Raw genomic sequence first — 25140 nt, 5'->3', positions numbered from 1 at the left:
TGTCAAGAAATAACCATCAGCTTTTAAATTCACTGAAGACTAGATTTAGCTCTTTAAAATAATAATATTGGATTATGCTTACTTGATTTTAAACTTTATTATACTACTATTCATGTATTTTTTTAAGTCAACCTTCACAGTAAGCCTAATGACAAGGCCATATATTGAAAAGAATATATTAGTAGTATTTATTAGTCCTCAATAAACGTTTCCAAAACTTAAAACATGCTGATGGACTATTTCTTCCAAGCCAAGAAGGGATGCTCTCTAATCTCACTAACATGTTGTTACCAGTAAGTATAGTGGCATGAACCAGAGGCTTAACATTTTAATGTCTCGTGTGGGTGACTAAACCAAGAAAGGCCAATGAGTCTGCCTGCCCATCCTCAGTCACAGCTAACCCAGTTCTCATTCCAGTTTACCAAACCATTTTTTATTGCATGTTGACTGGTTTACAGCTGACTCTTCGAGGCATGAGTGAAGCGTTAGTTGACAAGCGGGTTGCTCCGGCCCTTGTTACCTTGTCCAGTGATCCTGAATTGTGAGTTTCACAGACTGCGACCTTAAGTTATCCTGTCTGTCTTTTTGAGCATTCTTCTTGGTCTGCTTTTTTTTAAATTTAATTTGTCATTGCTAGAGACTAATACAGTATATTTACCTTGTACTTACTTTGATATATATTTTAATAATGATCAGTTTTTCATCTCAAAGAAAGTTTCAGTTTCTTTCTTTTTTAATTTTAACAGCTCTGTCAGGATTGCCACAATTCCAGCCTTTGGCACTATTATGGAAACAGTTATTCAAAGAGAGGTAGGAAATGACTGGAATTTATTTATGTACTGTTGAGGTAATGATAACACATTACTGTACATGTACCCGGTAGCATCATACCCTTCATTTTATTTCTTAGTTACTTATGGGCCAGAAGAGGATCTCAGAATTTGAAAATATGATAGCCTACCAAAAGTATATTTTCATATGCGAAGGCAATCTCTAGTCTTTCTTCTCAACTAGAAAATTAAGTATAAGCCAACTCTCAGATGTTCTATTTTAAGTCTATCTGGATATTGCAGTTTTGAATAATCCTTCAAAGCAGATTTAGCTCCAAAGGCTTCTGTTATCCAGTAGACTTCTGGATAGTCTACATAAATTCCCAATTGCCAGTTTGTACAGATTTGAAGACAGGTTTTCTCAGTTTCACGAACGGAGGCTAGAGGGTACCTATGTTCTTGTAACTGTCATTGATAATCAAGCTGCAAGTCATGTCATAGACTGGTATCATCTTTTTGTAGCACACATCACTGTGACAACTCTCTGTCACGCCTGCTTCAGGAGATTACCAAAGTCTTCCTCCCTAAATATGTATTTTGATTCAGAAACTTGTGATTTAATTTTCAGTTTGTTAGGTTCTATCTGCAACATTAACTCTAAGACACTTCTCAAAATTAGTTATCAGAATTTTATTCTTTATTATCAAATTGGACATGTCCTTACACAATGAAAAACCCTATACATTAGAAAGTAAATTATTTGTGGGCATATCACTTAGCCACTTAAATGGAAAACAAGGTTTTCCATCTCATAGACATTTTACCAAAAAAAATTATATATATATATATATATATAATAAACTGTTCCGTAAAATTTTTTTGTCACATAGATTTTTTTTATAACCAAAATTAAACAACCGTGTTAGTTGTGGGAAAAAATGTTTTCCGTTTTTTCACTTACATATTTCACCGGTGGAGCAAAATAAAAAAACACATTGTTCTGCAAAGCTTGCAGTCTTGGCAGAATTTCAACATGTTCTTAAATCCCAAAATAAAAATGTCTTTTAGGGAAATATGAGTAAGATGTAAGTCATTAATGACTCATTGCTTTCAGAAGGTGAATAAGTGGGTAACTTACACTCTGATTTGTTTTAAGAATTATACTTTAGATACAAAATCATCAAAACTCTATCTTTATCCCTAAATATTGTGGGGTCTTTTCTACAGTTTGTCAGGGAATATTTGTGTTTTTAAAAAACAAAAAATGAATTAACAAGCATAAACAAAAATTTAAGATCTTTTCTGAGCCAAAAGACTAAATAAGTACTTATTTAATTCCAAATTTCTACTATTATGTTGATATAAGTCATTTGAATCCAGTGATGCAAGCCATGTTTAGTGTGTATCCTTCTCTCAATTTGACTGTACAATATTCAATTTTAAGTTGCTGGAAAGAGTGAAAATGCAGTTGGCTTCTTTCCTGGAAGATCCTCAATATCAAGACCAGTATTCTTTGCATACAGAAATCATAAAAACATTTGGTAGAGTTGGGCCTAATGCAGAACCAAGGTTCCGAGATGAGTGTAAGTTGCATTTTTTTTACCATTTTTCCTGAATTGTAATGTAAGAGCGAGACCATAAGCCTCACTGAGGATTTGTCATGTGTTACATGACACCTTTCTACACCTTATCTTTCATATACTGAAAGCTGAAAGTCAAACAAGTTTGTTATTGTGGATTGATTGGTATTACTATTAACTGCTATTAAATGGCTTCTTATACTATATAGTGATTGCTGTAGACGTATGAAAAGTAACTCATAAATAATTTCAAGTTATTTTTAAAATAATTCTTCCTAACTGTTAATTTCAAAATACTGTGCTCATTATATTTAGAACTTATTATTTAATTCTTATTTCTAAGGAAATTTTTATGTGTTTCTAGACATGTTCTTATGAAAGATACATTTCTTCCACTTAGCATGCCATTCCACTATTTTGTTTTAAATCATGGCTTGTTGATCTGCTAAATAACCTGCATGATGATCTGCTAAAGCATTTTCTCCGGTTTCTATAGTATCACTTTTTACTTTATGACAGCAGTTTCTTTGGGTGTCATCAAAGCATCCAGTAATTATTACTCCAAAAGCATGACAGTTATCACTGTTATACCTTAGTCCTTTTATTTTTAGCAATTTGACATGCTCTTGGAAAGTCCGCAAGTTTGGCTTCTTACATCAGTTTGGTTTCCATACAAAATTGGATTCTCCCATAGACTAGTTATTGCATATCTAACCTGGTATTTTTAAGATAAACAACAAAAATACTGTCAGGATTTGGACTGCAGTGTCCAAAAGGTCTGTTGAGGGCATGAACACATATTGAACTACAGAAACAACCACAAGGTTATTTTTCAATGGGTAATAGTGTTGGTAGCATGAGGAGAAAATAACAGTATTTCACAATCAGTTAACAGGAAAACGTTTAGTATTTTAGTTAGCATTAGGGATAGTTCCTCATCATAGTAACGTCAGATTTACAGGTGACCCTCTACAGGTGCTTTGACTAACTTTTTTGAGGCTGTCTGTAATTGCTCTGAAGCAAGGAGAATAAGTCTTGGCTGTTGGATCAAGGAATAGGCTGAATAGGCAATGCGTCTTTGGTGGGTGCCGTGTTGTTGAGTTAATAACTGTCTAGAATATGATCTAACCTTTTTGTGTACACTCAAAAGAAAGATTTATGTATCACATAGAAAAGAGAAATATTCTTTTCATAATGGTCCCAAAATAGCAATTAAAGATTGGCTTGAGAAAAAATTGAGAATAGCAGTTTCCACTGCTTGAATAGGTGTAGTAAACCATTATTCCTGAAGCCTTCTACAACTTACTGTATACCCACAAGTTTGTCTTATACAATCTTCCTTCACATTCTGACACAACGAGACTTTTTTTTTTTAAGACAAAAAAATTTTTTTTCTTCTGTATTTACTACTCAGTCAGTTGGCTTCTCTTTTGCTTTAAAACTTTACCCTGCGGAATTTAGTGTCCTATATTAATAAGATTAATGGTAGATGAAGTAGAACCCATATTGACAAGGATGCTATATTGTTATCCATCTGTATTTATAGACAGTTCCTGTTAGGAGTTTAGAGAAAGAACAAAGAATTGCTGGGTGGTAATGTCTTCCTTGGAGTGGCATTTTTGGATATTTTTCCCTCTATTTCCTAGAGAATAGAAGACATTGGTTCTTCCAGTGGCCCTTTTTCTCTCCCAACTCTTAGTTATTATAGGACCTTTTGGTCCTGATTTTATCTCAGGGGCCATTTGTTTTATTCAGAACATGATACAGTTTTGTTTGTTTGTTTTCTACTTTTTTAACTTTATAAGTCTCTCTGAAAATGTTCAGTCATACCTTGGAGATTTTCTAACATGGCAGCTTTACATTTCAGATCAGTTTTTTTCAAAGTTCCTTATTTTAGATCTAAGCTCATTTACAAAAAGAGAGGACAAGATTCCCTTCACTTTTGCTATTGGATCTACCCCAGAATATTTTTTAAAAGTTTACAAAAATCTATTTTTATAAAGTTTCCTATTGATTTATCTTTATTTTGTTCGCACTTTTGAATCTTTGTCCAATCTGCCCTTAAGTGAAAGGCTTCAGAAGTGGCCTTATGTTGTGTATTTCCTGTTTTCCTTGCCCACCGAAGGTCAGTTGTAGAATTACTCACATCTAGGTTATTAAATCTTTTAACCATTTATCTCCATCTGAGGGGTTAACAATTAAATGAATTAATTGGTACAGATGTGGTAGCCCAGGACAATACATATATAATGAAATGTTGAATTCTTTAGTAAACTTCTATCTTCTGAGATTTAGGAATATCCTTAATTGTAGCCTTTAACTGTCTGTAGACTACAGTTTAAAGTAACTTGTATAGGTTTGTTTTCTAGTTAAGCAGTTTTAAGGGATCTTGTATAGTGTGGTTGTTGAGTTTCTGAGAAAAACACTGAGGAAAGGATTGCTTGTGTAGGAAATCAGGGAATGAGCGGAATGAATAGAGGCCACGAGTTTATAGATAAAGTAGTGCAAGGAAGGTCAGTTTCAAAATGTTTGGGCAGAAATGAAATAGAGAATCTTTGTCTCAGAGCCACCATTTTGTTGAGGCCTCAGCATGCCAGTTAATGAATCGGAGTTTCAGTGAATTCATTGGGAATTCAATGAATATTTGGAGTTTTTTGTCTTCTTATTTTTTCTAGAGCACCTCTGAAGTATGTTGTTATTAATTTTGATAAGTCAAAAAGTCCCCTAAAAATGGCCATTGTTATCCTAAGTTTGTGTGGGGTTTTTTACCGTTTACTAAGGTGCATAAAAGTTGTAATTATAGTAGTGGTTTATTGAGGAAGCAGGAGATTTTTCTAGAAGGAGATTGTGGCTTTAACATATACAAGCTTAAGGTAGACATGAATGAAGTCACTACAGTTGGTCAGAAGTATGTGCTTATGAACCATGTTTTGGGTCCCCCAACCAAGCAGGGACTAGAATGGGACCATGTGATCAACAATTTGATAATCACTTACCCTGAAGCCATTTCTGCAAGGGACCCTGGTTTTAGTGGGAAATGGTATTTAAAGAACATAATCTTAGGCAGTAGGAGTGCTCAGTGCTACTGAAATGGTTACTGTTTCTTGGACCACCACTTTAATTTTAGCAATGTGTTGTCTGTATTTTTGAAATTTTACACTATTCATTGAGATATAAGATATTGAGCCCATTAGGTGACTTGAAAACTCAACCACCAGTGCTATTTGACACTGGTCTTTGCTAAGAACTTGAGAAACTAAAGCTAATAATAGTTTCATGAAGTAGTGAAATAATTTGATATTGAAAATGAATCAGTATACTGTATTTATCTTTTTAATAGCAACAGTAATACAAGATTTATATAAACTTATTTATAAAGCTGATAATAACACAAGAGGTAGGTTGTTTACATTTGTTTATTTGGCTTTCATTTTTCAAATTGGGAAACTGAATTGCAGTGAAGCCAAATGACCTGCATACATCATCATAATTAGGTTATAATGGCATGCTATAATCTATTTCTCCCAAATTCTAGATCACTATTTATTCTGAAAAACATGCTTTCTTCCCTAGGACGAAAAAGCAAGTATGGGATGTGGGTAATCTTTCGAAATCATCCAGAATTAAAATAAAATTTTATAAAATAAAATGAAAAAAATTTTTTTAATGTATAAGCATGTTTTAGATTAAAATTAATAATTTCTTTTTCTTTTTTCAGTTGTTATACCACATTTGCATAAGTTAGCCTTGGTGAACAACTTACAAATCGTGGATTCTAAAAGACTGGATATTGCTACCCATCTTTTTGAAGCCTACAGTGCACTTTCCTGTTGTTGTATCCTTGCTTTATTAATGTATTTCTATATTTAATAATCAGTCTTACAGTGAACCTCAGTTGTTAAAGATTGAGAAGTAGAATTTTTTTCTTCAACTTAACTAAGAAGTAATTAAGTAGAAGATTAAAAATTTGAGTTGACTTGCCCCATAAGATGGCTCCTTATTCTAGCCATCTCATAATTTTAAAAGATAACTTTAAGTCTTCTGTGTTTATATGTTCCATAGTTTTGAAAACATTGACTAAAATTGTATGTATGTTAATCAGCTATATAACTAAGCAAGCAATGAGTTATAACTGAGGCTTCTGTTAATCAAAAGGAATCCTTGTATGTGTCCTGGCATTCATTTTAAATGAATGTTTAACAGTCTTTATGATCCTGTGAATATCTCTTGGAGAGATATCACTCATTGAAAAAAATACAGGGACACCATGGTTAATCATTTGCAGTGATGGTGGAACTGGAGGAAAGCTCAGAGATCATCTAACCCATGTCAACCACTACATTTTATAAATGACTAAACTAAAACTTAAAGGCATTAGTGACTTCTGTTTTTTATAATTAAAAGCAAAACTGTGACTAGAACGGTGAACTTTAGCTATCCTGTTAAATGTTCTCTTTAATATCCTTGGCCTAGTAAAATAAAAGTAAGAAGGAAGTAAAGATAAATATGGGCAGAATAAACTCTAGCTTTTAGGTTCTCCCATTAAAAGCCAGAATATTTCAAGAAAGGAGGAAATAAGAGATTGAAAAATGAGTGAACGGCTGAACACTTGAATATAACCGTAAAAATATGTGCTAGACAACATAATCAGAGAATTATGATTTTGACAGAAAAAAAAATGATGGTAGAGAAAGAAATGCAGAGCTGTCTGTTAAGGAGCTACCGGTCCTTTTAGAAATGTTAAAACTTGAAGTTCGATGTGTGGTTGAGAGCATTTCATTTTGGGACTCTGCTACAAATTGCCTATTCATGTGGCTGATATAAGCCACTTTCTTATACTATAGATCATAAAGTGGGCAGAGATACCATATTTTGATAATTTTGCCTCAACTAACCATATACCTTCTATAAGTTTAATTCCACTAAAAGCAGAACTTACTATCATTCCTGATTTATCTTGTTGGCATTTTCAACTTAGAGAAGATAGAGGAAGCAAAAAGAGGAAGTGATAATTCTGAATTAGCAAGAAAGGACTCTTTAGTAATGGAGAAGTGACAGGACCCTTACAAGAAAGTAATAATGGCATGTCAGAGTTTGGCATGTCAAAGAAAGAAAACATTGATACGCTTATACCTATTCCCTAAACTTTGCGAAAGTAAATGTTTACAAACTTAAGTGAAGAGTTGTGTGTAATCTTATATAGCAGAGTTTCTAAAGAAATATGCCTCAAGGAAAATGAGAAAGTCAAAAGATTAAAAATTTTAGCTCTGTTAACCTAATTTTCAAATAGACTAAGCAGTGGTTTCTGAAGAGCATAGAAGTCTGTATAGAAGGAATATTATTGTGTATTTAGGTATGTACAGAATATTACTAGAGAAAATACAGTAGAAAGTCTTTATAACAGCACAGTAAGGGGAAGAACCATCTTAACAATAGACACTGTTCAAGTACTAAAAGCGTTAGTTCTCCGTGAGTCAGAACTTGTACTTGTGTCAACAGGGTGGTTATGGCCACTAATAAAATCACATTGTCCATATCTGTTCTGCTGTTCTATTGAATTACGAGCTGATAGAACACAAGAGTATTCCTTTCAGCATGACATCGTGTTTCAATAGGGACATAGGAAATCTATATAATTTAACATTTGGCATGGTATTAAGTCAAGAAATCATGTTTAAGAAAAATTTGAAGGAATTTAGAAATGTTTAACCTGGAAAAGAAATGGTTTAGGGATGAAAAGATAATTTGAGAATTATTTTAAAGGTTGTTATGTAGAAAAAAGGTTAGGCACGCTTGTGTAACTAAAATGCAGAGCAAACACTAACAAGCAGAGGTCATGGAGAGGCCTATTGTGTTTATAAGAAAAACTTTCAAATTGAGCTCTCTAAAAATGCAGAGATCTGTCTTACAAAACTGAATGTCCTGTCATTGTTAGCAGTCAGAGGCTTTATGACCACCATTCACAGATGAGGTAGAGGTGATTCCTAACGTCAGATAGGACTAAATGATCTCTAAGTTTCCATCCCCTAAGAAAGATTGTGGGGTTTCATGGGGGAAAAGGACCAAACAGTGGGTAGAGAGAGAGGAGAAGGAAAGTGTCTTCCCTCTTACCACCAAGTAAGGCCATTTTCAGTTTCTCAATCCATGCCCAGATTTCTCTAGATCAGAGACCTTTCTCTAATCCAAAGGTCACTCACAGATATATCTAGGTGATACTTTTCCTATACCCAGAAAATAAAACTACATAGCCATTAGGTTGTAGAACTTTGTATATCTATAGGGATTTGGTTCAACCAAATGATGTCTGTATTTTTATAACTACCTATTTATAAGTCACTCAATTATAGGAGTTTTATTTACAACTAGTGTTTATTTATAACTATATTTTTAAGGCATTAGTTATATGGATTTTTTTTTACTTAATATAATTTATTATTTTTTTCAGAAAGACTAACTCATCCTCATAAAGGAACTCATTTACTGGCATTTTTCACTTTAATATGGTATAATATTAAATAAGAAATATTTTTAGATGGCTCACAACTATAATAGGTGAGAATGTGTCAGAAGCAATGTGAATAAACAAGGTGAATTGTTTGAGAAATGCATCTGCTTTCCTGACTCCTTTCAATGTCATATAATCAACTAAAACTCATATGGCTAGGAAATATAAGTAGTACTAAACTTATTACAGCAAAAGCTGTCTTGCCCAATTCAGTGAGGACCAGTGTGGGTCAGTTTAACAGAATGGTTAGAATAAGAAATCAGGAAAATGGTATATACCTAAGAGAACTTCTTTTAACTTAAACACATAAATGTCATTTCTTGTACCAAGCTTTTGATGTAGGACTGAGGCATTTCTTTTGTGTGTCTGCTGATTAGAATTAAACATCAGCTTTCTTAGGTGAACCACATTCGTAATATAATTGTCTATGAATTTTAGCTTAAGTTTCTTTAAAGAGAATCCAGAAACATTTCTGATACTGGGTACTGAATTTTTCTAGATTGTTATATTTTTCTTTATATTTAAATATGTATATATTTACAGTTGTCATATATATAATTAAGCAGCAATTTTTAAAATATCTTTATTGGAGTATAATTGCTTTACAATGTTGTGTTAGTTTCTGCTGTTTAACAAAGTGAATCAGCTATATGTATCCAAGCAGCAGTGTTTTAAGCAACTGGCCTTTATCAATTTTTTCTGAAACTTTCAACTTAGTTGTCATGGAAACATTAATTTTTTTACTTTTCATACTCATTTAAACATCCAATTAAATTTCATGATTTAATTTTCACCCTTATTATTTCATAACGTTTACATACCATGTAATTAAATTACGCGCTGTTACAATAATCAATGCCACTGACATAAGGAGATTTGTGGGAATAAACACAGTTGCCTCTTGACAAGTAACTAACTCAACAAATACAGATCGTGCTTGACAGAAGCCTGTTTGCTCTAAGTGATCAGCATGCCATAGGCAGCATTTAAGAGATCTGCTTCTTCTATATTCTTCTGTTGTTCTGTTGGACATACCAGTTTGTTTTTTTTTAATCTCCTTAACTACCTCATCTCAAGTCATTTCAGAGGATTTAATGGTTAATCACTTCTTACCTGGTCTCAGATGTTTACGAATTGACATGGAACATCTTTCTCCAGAGCATGAGGTAAGCTACTATCATGATTAAGCCACTGTGATTATCAGTGCCATGTTCATGTGTTTTAATATCTACTATATAGACTTTGATTCTTCTCCATATGAGGTGTGATTATGATATGCTGTGCCTAATTTTTTAAAGTCTAGTTCAGCATCATTTTATGGATTTATTTACTAGCTATGAGATCTTAAGACACTCCTTCAACATCTTTGAGATTCTGTTTAATTCTCTAAAGTAGGAATAACGTACTGTCCTTCACTGAATATAGTTAGAATTTAGTAAGAGAGTGTATGTGAAATGCTTTTTATCTGTAAAATGCTGTACAGTATTATCTCTGACCATTAACTTTCTTAGAAGCAAAGTTTCTATTTTCTCTCTCCATTTCCTCATAACTCTTTTCATTCTATTTGTCTTCCTGTATTCTCCAAAACCCTGTTTGTCATTTATTTCCTATTCTATATCTTCAGCCTGTTTTTCTAGCAGCTTTTCTTTAAACTATTATTGTGTTTGACTCTTCTCTCCTAAACAAATCAAAACAAAAACAAAATATTCCCTTCATCCCTCCCTCATATCTCTTTTTCCTCCCAGCAGTTTACACCCCCTCTCTCAACTTTCACACTGTCTGTTGGTACGTCGTATTCATTACCATCACAGTAATCCAACAAATCTTCTGTCTCTACGATCACTACTGATCAAAGTGCTGCACCGAAAGGACACTTTTCAGACCTGATAGGAGCATGCAGGAGTATGTAGCCTTTTCATCCATACCTTTGTCAACACTTGGTATTCTTAGACTTTTTAAATTCAGTAGATATAAAGTGGTATATCATTATGGTTTTCATTTGCATTTCCCTGATTATTGTCAAACTTGAGAATTATTTGTATGTTCACTAACATCAAAGCCTTTTTAGGTTTTTTGCCCATTTTTCCCACTTTGGGTTGTCTTTTTTCCTATTATTTCCTTGAAGTTTGTTATATAATTGGAATATCAGTATTCAGTCAGTTTTGTGTTTTATGAATATCTTTTTCCAATTTTTGATGTTTTTTCACATTTTTGGCCCATTTGAACACTGATTTTTAATTTTTTAATAGATTGATTGATCAGTTCCATGACATGATCTCCTATACTTTCTTCTTAAAATGTTTAAAGTTGTATTTTCACAATAAAATTCTTAATCCATCTAAAATTAGTTTTTACGTATGATGTGAGGTAGTGCTTAAGTTACATTTTTTTCTATATGGATAACCAGTTGTCCCATTATTGTTTATTGAACAGTGCATCATGTCTATACTGATTGGCAGTGCCACCTCTATCATAGATGATGTTTCCTTGTATGCATGTGTCTGTTATTAGGGAACATTCTTTTCCACTGGTCTCTTTCTCAATTATTGTAACATTGATACCCTGTCTTCATTACGGTTGCCTTGTTAAAAAGTCCTAAAATCTAATAGGGCAAGTTTAGCACCCTGTCCTTTTTTAGAACTGTTCATGACCCTTAGCATTTTTATGTAAATTTTAGGATTATTTTATGAGACTCCAAGAAAGATCCCATTGAGATTCTGATTGAAATTGAGTTGATTCTATAAATTAATTGGGAGAGACATCAACTTCATGATTTTGAGTCTTCCTATCCAGAATATACTATATCTTATGTTTATTTAGATCTCCTTTAATGTCTTTTAATAAAGTTTTATAACTTTGTTTGAAAAAACTGTCACTTTATATCTATAATGTTACAATGCTACCTTTTTTAGGATTATATGGTTTTTAACCCTTTCTTGCTGATGTATAGAAATAATATAACTTTTGTATGTTGAACTTATGTCTGGCCAACCTGAGAAACTTTATTATTAGTTCTAATAACAAAATGTCACTGGATTTTTTATAAGTTTCAAGTGTAGAAAAGTCACCTGTAAATAATAGATTCTTGTGTAATACTTTTATTTTTTTCCCTTTTCCTTACTGTAGGATCTATTATATTGCTACCCCTCTTTTACTTCTGATACCAATTTGTTTCTTGCTTTCTTTTTAAAATACTTTTGATAGGGGTTTATCAATTTTATTAACCTTTTCAAATATTGAACTTTTGGCTGTGTTGACTTTTCTCTATGTGTTAGTTTCATTGATTTCTATTTTCATCTTTATTTCCTTCTGCTTTCTTTAGATTTGATTTTTTTTTCTGTTTTTCTAACTCCTTAAGGAGGAGACTTAGATTATTTACTTGTTAACTTTTCTTCTTTTCCGATACATAAATTTAAGGCTCTAAGCGCTCCTTTAGCCACATCCCTTTTACTGCATTGTAGCTTTGTTATCATTTAATTCAAAGTAGATTCTCATTTCCATTATATTTTTATTGATCCATGGATTTTTTTTCATAAGGTAAAGGTAGTTAATTTTATGAGTCAGTTCTCTTATATTTGTATTAGTTTTTTGTATTCTGCTTGTTCTATCAGCTATTGAAAGACATGTTAAAATTATGATTGTGAGTTGCGTCTTTCTCCTTTCAGTTTTCTCAATTTTTGCTTTGTATATTTTATAGATTCCCTTTATAAGCCTGAGGAAGTTCACTTTTTTTGCTAGTTGCTTGAGTATTTTTATCATGAAAGGGTGTTGAATATTGTCAAATGTTTTTTTCTGTGTCAGTTGAGATGATTACATGGTTGTGTTTTTTATTCTCTTACAATGTTTTATATTAATGGATTTTTACATGTTAAAGCAACCTTTGCACTACTGCAATAAATCCCACTTGGTTATGGTATATAATTCCTTTTATATGAAGGTAGATTCAGTTTACTAGTATTCTGTTCAGGATTTTTGCATCGAAAATGAAGACTACTTGTAGAATAGAACAAATAAGAAGCCTTATTTTCACTACCTTCCATTAGTGTAGGGTGGGACTGAAAATAGGGGGAGGGTTAAAAGTTTTTGAAAGTATCAGACTCCCAGATTCCCTTTTGAACCTTGGTGGAAGACTGGAGCTTTCCTTTCTAGACTTGAGATATCAGGCCTAGCTGAGAGCAGGAATAAGTGCTATAATGAAAGGAGGGAAATTAAGTCAAAGGTATAGTTAGTCACTAGAAACCTCATTACCTTTCTCCTTCTTAGCTCCAGGAATGGGGTGGCAGCCAGAATTATATTTGCAGGGAAAAAAAGATTGGCAGAAAGTTTGTGCCAGAGTCACCTTAAAGTGAATTTACTCATGCATGAAGAGATTCTAATCAACGTTTTAGTACCTCAGTCTTTAGTGGATATCCCAAGATCACCAACCATTTGAAAAAAGCCTCTGACATCAAAGACAGAGATGAAAATATACACACAAGAAAAAGGATGCTGGAGGGAACGGACAATACAGGGAGCGGAAGAGAAAGTACAAAAACTCTCCCAAAAAAACACTGATGCAAAAGAAAAGAGCCAAACAAACGAAATCTGTAATGTGACAGATGAGAGAGCGGGAAAACATTACAAAATCAAAAGTCTTTACCATAATCTGCAAGGCACTAGAGGACCCAGCTCCTTCCTCCTTACCTCCCGGGCCTCACCTTCTGCCTTCCCCCTTGCTCACTCTGCACCCACCACTCTGGCTTCCAGGCTTAGAATACAATAGACATACTCCCACCTGGAGTCTTTGCTCAGCCTCTAACCAGAGTCTCACACACTTACTCCTCATGTCCCTCAGGTTCTTGCTTAAATATCATCCTCTCCATGAAACCTGCTTAGAACACCTCCATGTAAATGGTAATATTCTTCACTTTGGCCTTCTATACCCCTTATCTCACTCAGTGTTCTTTCCAAAGCCCTTATCACTTTGTAATATACTATATGATTTACTTATTTTTTGTGTTTGTTGTCTATAACAAAGGAACATAAGCTCTCCACAAGGAGGGAATGTTGTCTATTTGCTGCATCCTCTGTGTCTAAAAACATACCTAGCACATAGAGGGTGACAATAAGTTTGTTGTCTAGTGACCTCCATGCACAAATATGGGCCAAGAAAATTCAGGAGGGCCATTTGGTGTCTGGTGTGGGTGCCAGCACTTGGGGCAGTAGCTTCCATCCCTCCACCCTTTCCATTACTCACTCAGTCTCCCCGCAAGAGTGATAGCAACTCTTAGACACCCATTGTCTCCCCAGTTTTAGTGACCACAGACCTATATCTGGTCTCTGCCCTAGACTTTAAAATAGAGCATCTTGCTTTTAGCAACCTGGAAAAAGCAAGGGACAAGGGACAGAACAGCTTTTACTGGGAAAATATGTCTGACCATGGTATGTGTATTTTTTAAATGTATGTAAATTTTACTTTTAACATTAGATAGTGGGGAGAGCTAAGGGAGAATGGAATCAGACTCAGAAGGAAGGTTAGTGAAAATCAAAGTGAATTATTAAGTTATACGATTGAGATCTTTTAAAGCTATTTCGGTACCTAGTCTAGCAATCCAATGTGAATTCCTTTAACTAAGTAACTGCCAAAATTTTCAATTTTTAGTTAACATATTAGCTTATGGGAATATTAAAAATTCAATTAAAAACTTTAAACCCTAGCATTTTACTATGTTAACAGTATTTCTCTAAAGTCATTTTTTTAAAAATCAGGTTATTTTAACTTCCATGATAAAAGAATGTGAACAAAAAGTAGAGAACAAGACCGTCCAAGAGCCTCAAGGGTAAGACATTAATTCTTTTTTTAAGGCTTTAGTTAACCTTAATTTCTCTATATAAATTTTCTTTAGGTGGGTGTAGTGTTTTATATTGTGTTATTTTGTAGTCATTAATTTGGAAGATAAGAAAATCCTTTAAAACAGCAGTTCTCTAATGCTAATCCATAAACCATCTGGGAAATATAAAATTCAGATCTCTATCTCATTCTCTGTGACCTCAACATTCTGAGTCAGCCTAGGGATCTGTATATTTAAAAGCTTCCAACAAAAACACTAATTTGAAAAGATATATGCACCCCAATGTTCATAGCAGCCAGCATTATTTATAATTGCCAAGGTATGGAAGCAACCTAAGTGTCCATCAGCAGATGAATGGATAAAGAAGACGTGGTATGTGTGTGTGTGTGTGTGTGTGTGTGTATGTGCATGTATATATATATATATATATATATACATGCACATACACACACACACACACATACATGCATACAGTAGAATACTACTCAGCCATAAAAAAGAATGAAATTTTGCGATATACAACAACATGGATGGACTTGGAGGGTATTATGCTAAACAAAATAAGTCAGAGAAAGACAAGTGCTGTATGATATCACTTATATGAAGATCTAAAAAATACAACAAACTAGTGAATATAACAAAAAAGAAGTAGACTCATAGACATAGAGAACAAACTAGTGGTTACCAGTGGGGAGAGGGAAGGAGGGAGGGGCAATATAGGAGTAGAGGATTAAGAGGTACAAAGTATTATGTATAAAATAAACTACAAGGATATATTGTACAACACAGGGAATATAGCCAATATTTTATAATAACTATAAATGGAGTATAACCTTTAAACATTATGAATCATTATATTATAAACCTGTAACTTATATAAGATCGTATATCAATTATACTTCAGTAAAATATAAAAATAAAATAAAATAAATACAAGCTTCCAAACAGATTCTGATAGGTAGCTGGATTTGAGAATCACTGGTGAACGTAGTTTGTAGAAATTTATGAGAGGAGTTGTAAGATTTAACTTGATTCACTGCATGAAGGATTGTCAACTTGTGAATGTTCTAGTCCCATGCTTCTAACCAAACTAATTAGAATTCAAAGATTCAGTGAAATTAAAATATGAACATAGATGTGAAAGAATAAAGTTGGGCATTTCAGGACAGGAAGTAATTTACAAGTAGTCTGTGTGTACTCTAACTCTTTCTGAAGTAACCTTGACCAGTTGATCTTAAATGGACTCTGTTAGGCATGAAAAGCTCAACGGTGTTTCCTTTATAAAACTGACTACCAGGAATGTTTCATCTTGTCAGGCTAGGTACACAGAAACACACTCCTCCACACCCACAACCCCAACACACACACACACACACACACACACACACACACACACACACACACACACACACACACACACACACACACACACACACACACACAGTCTTTTGCCTTTTACTATGAGTCAGAACTCTTGCTTTAGTCTCCTAGAATGGTGGGAGCTCTTCTATCATTTTAGCCGTGGAAAGTTATAAAACAATAGACATACTTTGATAGGTTTCTATTCTGAACACAAAATCCATAAAGTTAACATTAAAGCAAATAATTCTGTTCATTTGTTGTATATTAAATATTAAAATTATTTGGTGCCTTATTAGTTTAAGATGTAAAAGGTTTTAGACCAAAACTGAGAAAAATTATATGTGAAATACATTCTAAATGAAATTTCATGAATTATCATGCAGGAATTTTACAAGAAAGAAATCTCTTTGTAACTTTCTAAGATTGCTTTGGTTACATGACCTTCCTTTTTAAGAAAAAAAAAAGTTCACATTTATAATCGTATTTTCCCATGTTATTCAAATCCTCTATATTATCATTTATTTTTTAACTTTTTTTAAAATTTATTTTTTTATACAGCAGGTCCTTATTAGTCATCCATTTTATACATATCAGTGTATACATGTCAATCCCAATCTCCCAATTTATCACACCACCACCCACACGTGCCTCTGCTTTCCCCCCTTGGTGTCCATACATTTGTTCTCTACTCTGTGTCTCAATTTCTGCCCTGCAAACCGGTTCATCTGTACCATTTTTCTAGATTCCACATATATGCGTTAATATATGGTATTTGTTTTTTTCTTTCTGACTTATTTCACTCTGTAGGACAGTCTCTAGATCCATCCACATCTCTACAAATGACCCAATTTCGTTCCTTTTTATGGCTGAATAATACTCCATTGTATATATGTACCACATCTTCTTTATCCATTCATCTGTTGATGGACACTTAGGTTGCTTCCATGTCCTGGCTATTGTAAATGTTATTCAAATCCTCTATATTATCATTTTTTTTAAACTCTTACTGTAGAGAATTTCAAATTAACACAAAAATAAACATGGTATAATGATTTCCCATGTACTCATCACTCAGCTTCAACAATTATCAACTCATAGTCAATTTTATTTCATCTATACCCAACTCTTCTCCCCTCCCATATTCTGATATACATCTCTAAAAGATAAGTGCTATTTTTTTTAAACATAAACACAGTATCATCACACCATAACAACTCCTTAATATCATTTATTATCTGGCCTTTGTTCAAATTTCTAATTGTTTCATAAATGTCATTATTGATTTGTTGTTCGTTTTTTCCCTACAGTTTGTTTCCTTGAGTCAGGATCCAACATTCCATATATTATAAGTGGTTAATATGTTTCTTGAATCTCTTTTAATTCAGAGGTTCCCCCTTGTATCTCTTTTTTTCTCCATACAATTTACTTGTTGAAGGAACTGAGTCATTTGTCCTATAGAGGTTCCCACAGTCCAAATCTTGCTAATTGCATTTCCCTTGTGTGGTTCAAAATGTTCCTCTGTATTTCCCATAAATTTACTAGTTGGATCTAGATCTAGAGATGTAATCAGGTTTGGGGCATGTTTTTTATTTGCCAAGACTTCTACATAGGAGGAGGTGTGTTTTCATTGTGAGGCAGGTAATGTCTGCTTCTCTCTTTTTTTGGTGATGTTAACATCTATTAATGATGAATGCCAGATCCGTTAATTCATTAGCAATTACAAAATGTATTACTCTATTATTCCTTCTTCATTTGTCAGCTAGAATTCTTCAGAAAGAAAACCGTCCCCCATATGTACTGTTTTTACCAAGTTATACCGTTTATATAGTAAAGACAAGATAAATGTTCAATTCTTTCTCTTTATGTACCAGTTTCCAAAGTAATGAACTGATCCACCCTCCAACCGGAGGCAAAAGAAAAGAGAAAAGGGATTACATGCAGAAATATCAGCACTGTGCAAAGGACAAAAGTTTCAGAAAAGCATATTTGGGAACTGTAATTAAAGCTACAGCACAGAGTATGTACGGGAGAACAATAGAGATAAGTCTATAAAGGTAGACGGGCACCATTAATAAAGAACTTTGTATGCTACATGAGAGGTTTGGACTTATCCTGTGGCCAGGAGTCAACAAACTTTCTCTGTAAAGACAGTAAATATTTTAAGCTTTGCGATTCATATGGTCTCTGTTACAAGTACACAATTGAACTCTGCTATTGTAGCAGTAAGCAGCCATTGACAATATGGAAATGTATGGCTATGGCTGCATTCCAATAAAACTTTATTTACAAAAACAGGCAGCAGACTGGATTTGGCCTGTGACCCTTAGTTTACCAACCCTTAGTAACTTTGCTTCTCAGGCCTTAGGGTCCATCAGAATCACCTGGAAATTTTGGGGTGCCATCTCCAGAGTTTTTGATTCAGAAGATCTGGGATGGAGCCTGAGAATTTGAATTGCAACAAATTCCCAGGTGATGTTAATACTCTGGGTCCAGGAGCCACACTTTGAGAACCACTGCTTTGGAAGCCATGCTCTAGTGAATACAAGCAACAGAGAAGCAGGTGGAACAGAAAGCTACTGTAGTAACCCATGATGAAGGCAGGTATGGGCATGGATGGGCAGGTAATAATAAGATACACTCATGAACCAGACACCATTCTCAGCATTTTTCATATATTTGCTAATAATTTATCATAATAACCCTATGAAGTAGATACTATTACTATTCCCATTTTACAGATGACACAGAGGTTAGGTAACTTGCTCAAAGGCCACCTAGCTACTAAGTGGAGGAACCAGAATTCAAACCCAGGCATTGTGGTTCTTGAGACCATGGTCTTAACCACCATGTTTTACTGCCTATATGTAACAGTGAGTATGAGAATAAGATGGACTCAAGATATATTCAAATGTGAACTCAGTTTAACATGGCAACAGGTTAGAGTAAGAGAGAACTAGAATCTAATAAGAATTCCCAGATTGAATGATGGCACCGTACAACCAAATGGAACTGTTCTGAAGAGGAATATTTAAAATTTGAGGTACAGGAAGAAAAACACTATAAGCAGTTTTTGAGATTTAGGAACCATTAGGATATAGGTGGTAATTAAAGGCTTAGGTAAGGACTAGAGGTGGATAGATGATATCACTTGGAAAGGGAGCTCAGACCTGGAATTAGACCAACATTTAAAATGCAGCGTTTAAGGGACTTCCCTGGTGGTGCAGTGGTTAAGAATCCACCTGCCGATACAGGGGACACGGGTTCGAGCCCTGGTCCGGGAAGATCCCACATGCCGGGAGCAACTAAGCCCGTGCGCCACAACTACTGAGCCTGTGCTCTAGATCCCAAGAGCCACAACTACTGAAGCCCGCACACCTAGAGCCCATGAGCCCATGCTCCACAACAACAGAAGCCACTGTAAGGAGAAGCCCGCGCACCGCAACGAAGAGTAGCCCCTGCTTGCCACAACTAGAGAAAGCCCACACGCAGCAACGAAGACCCAATGCAGCCAAAAATAAATAAATAAAATAAATAATTTTTTTTGAAAGTGCAGCATTTACAAGAAGCTTAACTGAGAAATAGGAGGCAAATCAGAGTGGTGTCAAAAAATCAAATAGGGGTTTCAAAGAGAAGGAATAGTGATCTTTGATTTGCAAGATATAGTGATGTGGAGAGAGAGAGAACTATTCTAGGACATAAATAATTTTAAAGATAGGCCAGAAGTAAGAGATTCTGTAGATTCAGAATCAATAAGAAATGACAGCTGGTTGGCTATGAGTTGCAAAGGAAAGATCTGAGAATCCCTTGAAAGCCTACAGTAAGAAGACATTACAAGGCAGCCCATTTCATTTTTAACAACTCTGTTTTTAAAATATTCCTTTCTCATCCTGAGTTAAAGTCTCCCTTCCTATAACATCTACTCTCTATACCAAGTTTTCATCATTTGGCGGAGGGGTCAGAGTCAGACCCTTTTGTCTAACTGATAAAAATGTAAACTCTTTCTTCAGAAAAAAAAAAAAAAAGCCATAATGTAATGGTTCTTCACTAGAAAGCTTTGTAAAATACATACGTGGGTCCCCTACCCCAGATGGAAAAAATCCGAATCACTGGGGTTACGTCTAGGTGTCCACATTTCAAAAAGTTCCCCCAGGTAATTGTGATGTGCATCAGTAGAGCTCTATGGATATATACAGCTGTGCAGATATATATTATATATCTCATTTTTCATGAGTAACACAGAGAGGTATCTTAAGTCTCCTAAATCTTCTCTTCTCCAAACCAAACGTTCTTCATTCCTTTCACTTTTATCTCTTATGGTTTCCAGACTCCTTAGCATCATTGTTGCACTCTTCTTAGAATATCATTAACACTTGATGGGGGACTTCCCTGGTGGCGCACACTCCCAGGGAAGCATTCTCCCAATGCAGGGGGCCCGAGTTCGATTCCTGGTCAGGGAACTGGATCCCACACGCATGCCACAACTAAGAGTTTGCATGCCACAGCTAAAGAGCTGGCGAGCCGCAACTAAGGAGCCCACCTGCCGCAACTGAGACCCAGTGCAACCAAATAAATAAATATTTTTTTAAAAAAGACTTCATGGTATCTCAAGTATTATCTAAACCATGTATCCTGTTTTTGTAGATACAAACTAAAATCATACTTATCTTTTACTTAACATTGTTTCCTACAGAAAAAAAACAGTACTATAAACCTAGAATGTTAAGGAAAGGCATCATGGAAAAGATAGGGCTTGAGCTGGGAATTAAAAGATGGCTAGACACGAGATAAAAGAAGAAATATTTAAGTTGAGAATGGTTTGAACAATTAGACTAGGCAGACCTGACTCAAGGGGGTCTAGAAGTTAAGTAGTGATGGTTGGTTAAACACACACACACACACACACACACACACACACACACACACACACATAAGAATTAGATTGCTATGTTTCTTGAATGCCATGCATATTTTATCTTGTAGGTAGTAAGTGACCACTGAAGATTTTGAGAAGGGGTGTGATATAAAGAAGTGATTATTTAAGAGGTGAATCTGACTAATGCAAGGATGCCAGATCTAAAACTTTTGGAATAATTCAGTTGTAAAGTATTGGCATTAGAAATAAAAGTAAACAATAGAGAAGATGTTGTAGAATAGAGTCACAAGATTTGATGATAGTTTGAAATGGAGAGCCATTATATTCACTGTTGGGAAGAGAGGAAAAGGATAGAACCACTGGCAAGTAAAGAAATAAAAGTGAGTGATAAAAACTCTCCAGAAAATGTGCATAGAGGGAATCTACCTCAACATAATAAGGGCCATATGTGACAAACCCACAGCAAGCCTCATACTCAACGGTGAAAAACTGAAAGCATTTCCACTAAGATCAGGAACAAGACAAGGATGTTCACTCTAGCCACGGCAATCAGGGAAGAAAAAGAAATAAAAGGCATACAGATTGGAAAAGAAGTAAAACTGTCGTTGTTTGCAGATGACATGATACTATACATAGAAAATCCTAAAGATGCCACCAGAAAACTACTAGAACTAATCAATGAATTTGGTAAATTTGCAGGATACAAAATTAATGCACAGAAATCTCTGGCATTCCTATACACCAACAATGAAAAATCAGAAAGAAATTAAGGAAACACTCCCATTTACCATCGCAACAAAAAGCATGACATACCTAGGAATAAAGCTGCCTAAGGAGGTGAAAGACTTGTACTCAGAAATAAAAGTGGGGAGTTATTTCTAAAGTTAGGGTATGAAAAAAAACTTGAGACATTGGCTTTATGTAGCAAACAGTGGTAATGTGGGACTGGCCCTCAGGAAAAATGTTGTGATTCAATAAATATTTTTGAGTCATCCTATGGAGATGTTACTTAAAACTTATAGAATGAGTAAGTTTTGTAATTGAAGAACTAGAGCCAAATGCTGAGCCTCATGGAGGATTACTTTGTGGGAAGAGGAAAAGCAGCAAGAGAGGGGTATTCAGAGCACGTAGGGTCAGACCAGGTTGATGTACTGGCAGGAGGGCAATGGGAAGAAGAGACTTTCCGGATGGGCATCGTGGTCGGGTATTTAACTGAGTAACTCAGCACACACCTTTAAAGACCACATAGAACCAGAGGTCTTAGGTAGCAGCACATACTTCATGTGTAGATTTAACAGACGTCTGTTGAGCTCCTGTACGTCACTCGCCACTCATTGTCTTTGACATGTTCAAACATATTCTCTTACTTAGTCCTCAAGATATTTTGCAGTAACAGTTGCAAAATTTTACAGAGGAGGAAACTGAATCACAGTGATTTAAAGCATCTTGGCCAAAGCCACAAGGCCAATAAGCTGGATTACTGAATCCATTACAGCACAATTGTTGGATCACTGAAAAATTGTCCTTTATCAATACTCTGTTCAGTAATATGATAAACCAGCTGTGTTTAGTAGTCATTTAAATTGTGCTTACTTCCTACACAGAAGGTTGGTCAAAAAGAAAGGAAAAGATTTGACACTGTCCATCAAACCTAGTGCAATTGGCAATTGAGGACATGTTTCTTCTACCCAACCCTGCCCCCCTAAAAAAGTAATATGTCCTAGGATTGTTAAAGACCTCACTGAGATTTCCTTTACTCATCTGTGAAAATAGGGATAATATCTATCTCCCAGGGTTGCTGTAAGAATTAAATGAAGTAATGCTGATAATAAGAAGAATAACTAACAGTTAGAGCATGGTATTACGTGCCTGGCACTGCTAATAAGCACTTTATACTCGTATAATCCTAAATAGCCATGTGAGGTAGGTACTAGAATTATCTCCATTTTATAGATGAGGAAACAGAGACTAAATAACTTGCCTAAAGTCACACAGCTGGTAAATGACAGAACCGAGACTCAGTCTCATTCCACACTTTCTCCTAATCACTATACCACACTGCTTCCTTTAAAAAAACAATGAACATGAAAGCTGCTAACCTATTATGGTACCAAAAAACTCTACTCCATAAATACTAGTTTCCCTTTTGTGATACCAGTTCAGAATGCATTTATTAATGTTATACTACTAAAGAAATGAAAAAATAGATATTTTAGTTTTTTAATTGCTTTACACGAATCTCAAAATTTCTTTCCTAGCTCAATGTCAATTGCTGCAAGCTTAGTGAGTGAAGATACAAAGACCAAGTTTTTGAACAAAATGGGCCAGTTGACAACATCAGGTGCCATGTTGGCCAATGTGTTTCAGAGAAAGAAGTAAAAGCAGGAAGGAAGCCCCCAGTAAACACTAAATGGACCTCAAGCAGACTGGTTCCTTGTACTTGAAGTACTTGCCTTTTTTTATTTCTTTTTTATGTTCTTGCATTATAATTTTATCTTAACCTCCAAAGATATTTGCACTGCTTTTGATTATTGCTGTATATCTGTTGATTTTGGAGTTACAACTGTGGTGATAAAAAATTGAGTTGATAGTCTGTACCAAGTCCCTCCTCTATGTTCTTGTCTTTCAGAATAATTTTATATATATATATATATACATATATATATATATATGGTTTTTTTTTAATTTTTGGATGGGATATTAGCAAATATCTGTATGATACACTAAGCTATTACAGTGGTACTTAAAATAATGTAAATTTGCAGTCATTGTTATAAAGTAATAAAAGTGGAGATTACTTAAGTATTTAAATTATGAAAGAATAAAGCAGACTTTTTATTGTTTCTTAACTGACTAGAAAGAGCCACCAGCATTACTCTGTGCCTTTTGGACTTCAGTTTGTGTGTCTGTAGGAATTGTGTGCATTCCATTCACACAGTGTTTATAATACTGCAATGAATTTGAATTGCAAATCCTACAGTAAGTAGATAATAATGAAACTTTCAATATTTCAGCACTCTCATGAATATTCTTTAAGTGCTATTTAAACCTCCCCATCACTTACATGCATATAATGGACTTACCTGAGGAAACCCAGCACAGAAGCATGGGGAGTGGTTAACCAAGGTGAATTTTACATACTGGTGTGTAGTAGATTTAAATTCTCAAAACTAAATTTAAGTAAGAAGACCTAATAATTGTGACATTTTTTCCCAAACCGACATACAGAAGAAAATAATGGTTTGAATCTAATATTTAACACCTATTTACATAAAACATTTTATTAAGATGTTTTCTAATGATTTTAATTTCAGAGATTATCTTTTCATTCTGTGTGTTACAGAGAAGTACAGAAAAGTTCAGGACATTTGGGGGCTGCTTTTTTCCCTCTAAACTAAAAATGACACTGGCTAAATTATTACTGGTTAGTCATCACCTTGTCCCTTAAAGTCAGTGACTATTCTTGTGTTTGATATATATTACATAGAGTCTTAAGTCAGTGTACTGTTCCGCTGGAATTTGACAGTTGTCTTTAAAGTAACGCAACTTGAAGTAGAAAAGAGTGGTCCTGGACATAGAAGGGAGGTGGTTGGTTTAAGGGGTTAATGTGAGGCCTTTTTGAAAAATGCATATTTTGGTAAAGAGAATTCTCTTTTGAGCACAGCTGATACAAATGGGTGATTGTCATGTTTGTTGTATAAACTGGTTTAATACACTTGGAACATAGGTGGTTTATATTCACTTCCTGGGAAAGCTAGCTTACCACATATTAAAGCTTATAAAATAAGTTGCCATAGGCAAAGCCATTTAAAAAGTTTATTCTGAAATTATTTCTTTTACCTACAGTGAAATAATTGTTAAGTAACTAGTCTTTACGGAAACTGTTGGATTCTAGGCATTCCTGAGAAATTGAAAGTGGCTACCTTTCATGTCAAAAATGTTGATCTATTATAAATAAAATGTTTTTGCATACTTGTTTTGGTTTTTACTATGTGTGTTTATTTTCATTTTGAAACACTATATCCTACATCCAAGCAAAATGAAATGAGAAAGTGTATGTTCATTAAAATATATTTTATTTTAAGAATATAAGCTATATAAATTACCTATTTTAGTTTACTTTTACTAAAAAAAGATTATGTTGTATAAAATTAATACATTTCCGAGGTGATTTAAAGAAAAAATGTTTAAATTCTTATTTGCTTTGAACTGTAGTAGA

General features: G+C 34.4%; 1 protein-coding gene across 6 annotated transcripts in view; it reads left to right on the top strand.

Annotated features, from left to right (window-relative positions):
• The window catches only part of RELCH (RAB11 binding and LisH domain, coiled-coil and HEAT repeat containing), a 121958-nt gene extending 97062 nt beyond the window's left edge, over positions 1–24896 (top strand). For 3 of the 6 annotated variants that reach the window (XM_067698903.1, XM_067698901.1, XM_067698900.1), the window contains 6 exons: positions 747–810; positions 2215–2353; positions 6069–6185; positions 9933–10021; positions 14604–14674; positions 23180–24896. In XM_067698903.1, the coding sequence (XP_067555004.1) occupies positions 747–810; positions 2215–2353; positions 6069–6185; positions 9933–10021; positions 14604–14674; positions 23180–23300 (601 nt within the window). In that variant the 3' untranslated portion in view covers positions 23301–24896. Of the gene's footprint in view, positions 1–458; positions 542–746; positions 811–2214; positions 2354–6068; positions 6186–9932; positions 10022–14603; positions 14675–17919; positions 18303–23179 lie in introns of those variants that run through there. The other 3 variants (XM_067698902.1, XM_067698899.1, XM_067698904.1) reach the window with 3 other exon arrangements.
• The last annotated feature ends 244 nt before the right edge of the window (positions 24897–25140 follow it).

This window comes from Pseudorca crassidens, chromosome 12 (assembly GCF_039906515.1).
Source record: "Pseudorca crassidens isolate mPseCra1 chromosome 12, mPseCra1.hap1, whole genome shotgun sequence".
Classification (NCBI taxonomy): Eukaryota; Metazoa; Chordata; class Mammalia; order Artiodactyla; family Delphinidae; genus Pseudorca; species Pseudorca crassidens.
Note: the sequence above shows the minus strand (reverse complement) of the source record. Positions and strands in the feature narration are given on the sequence as shown.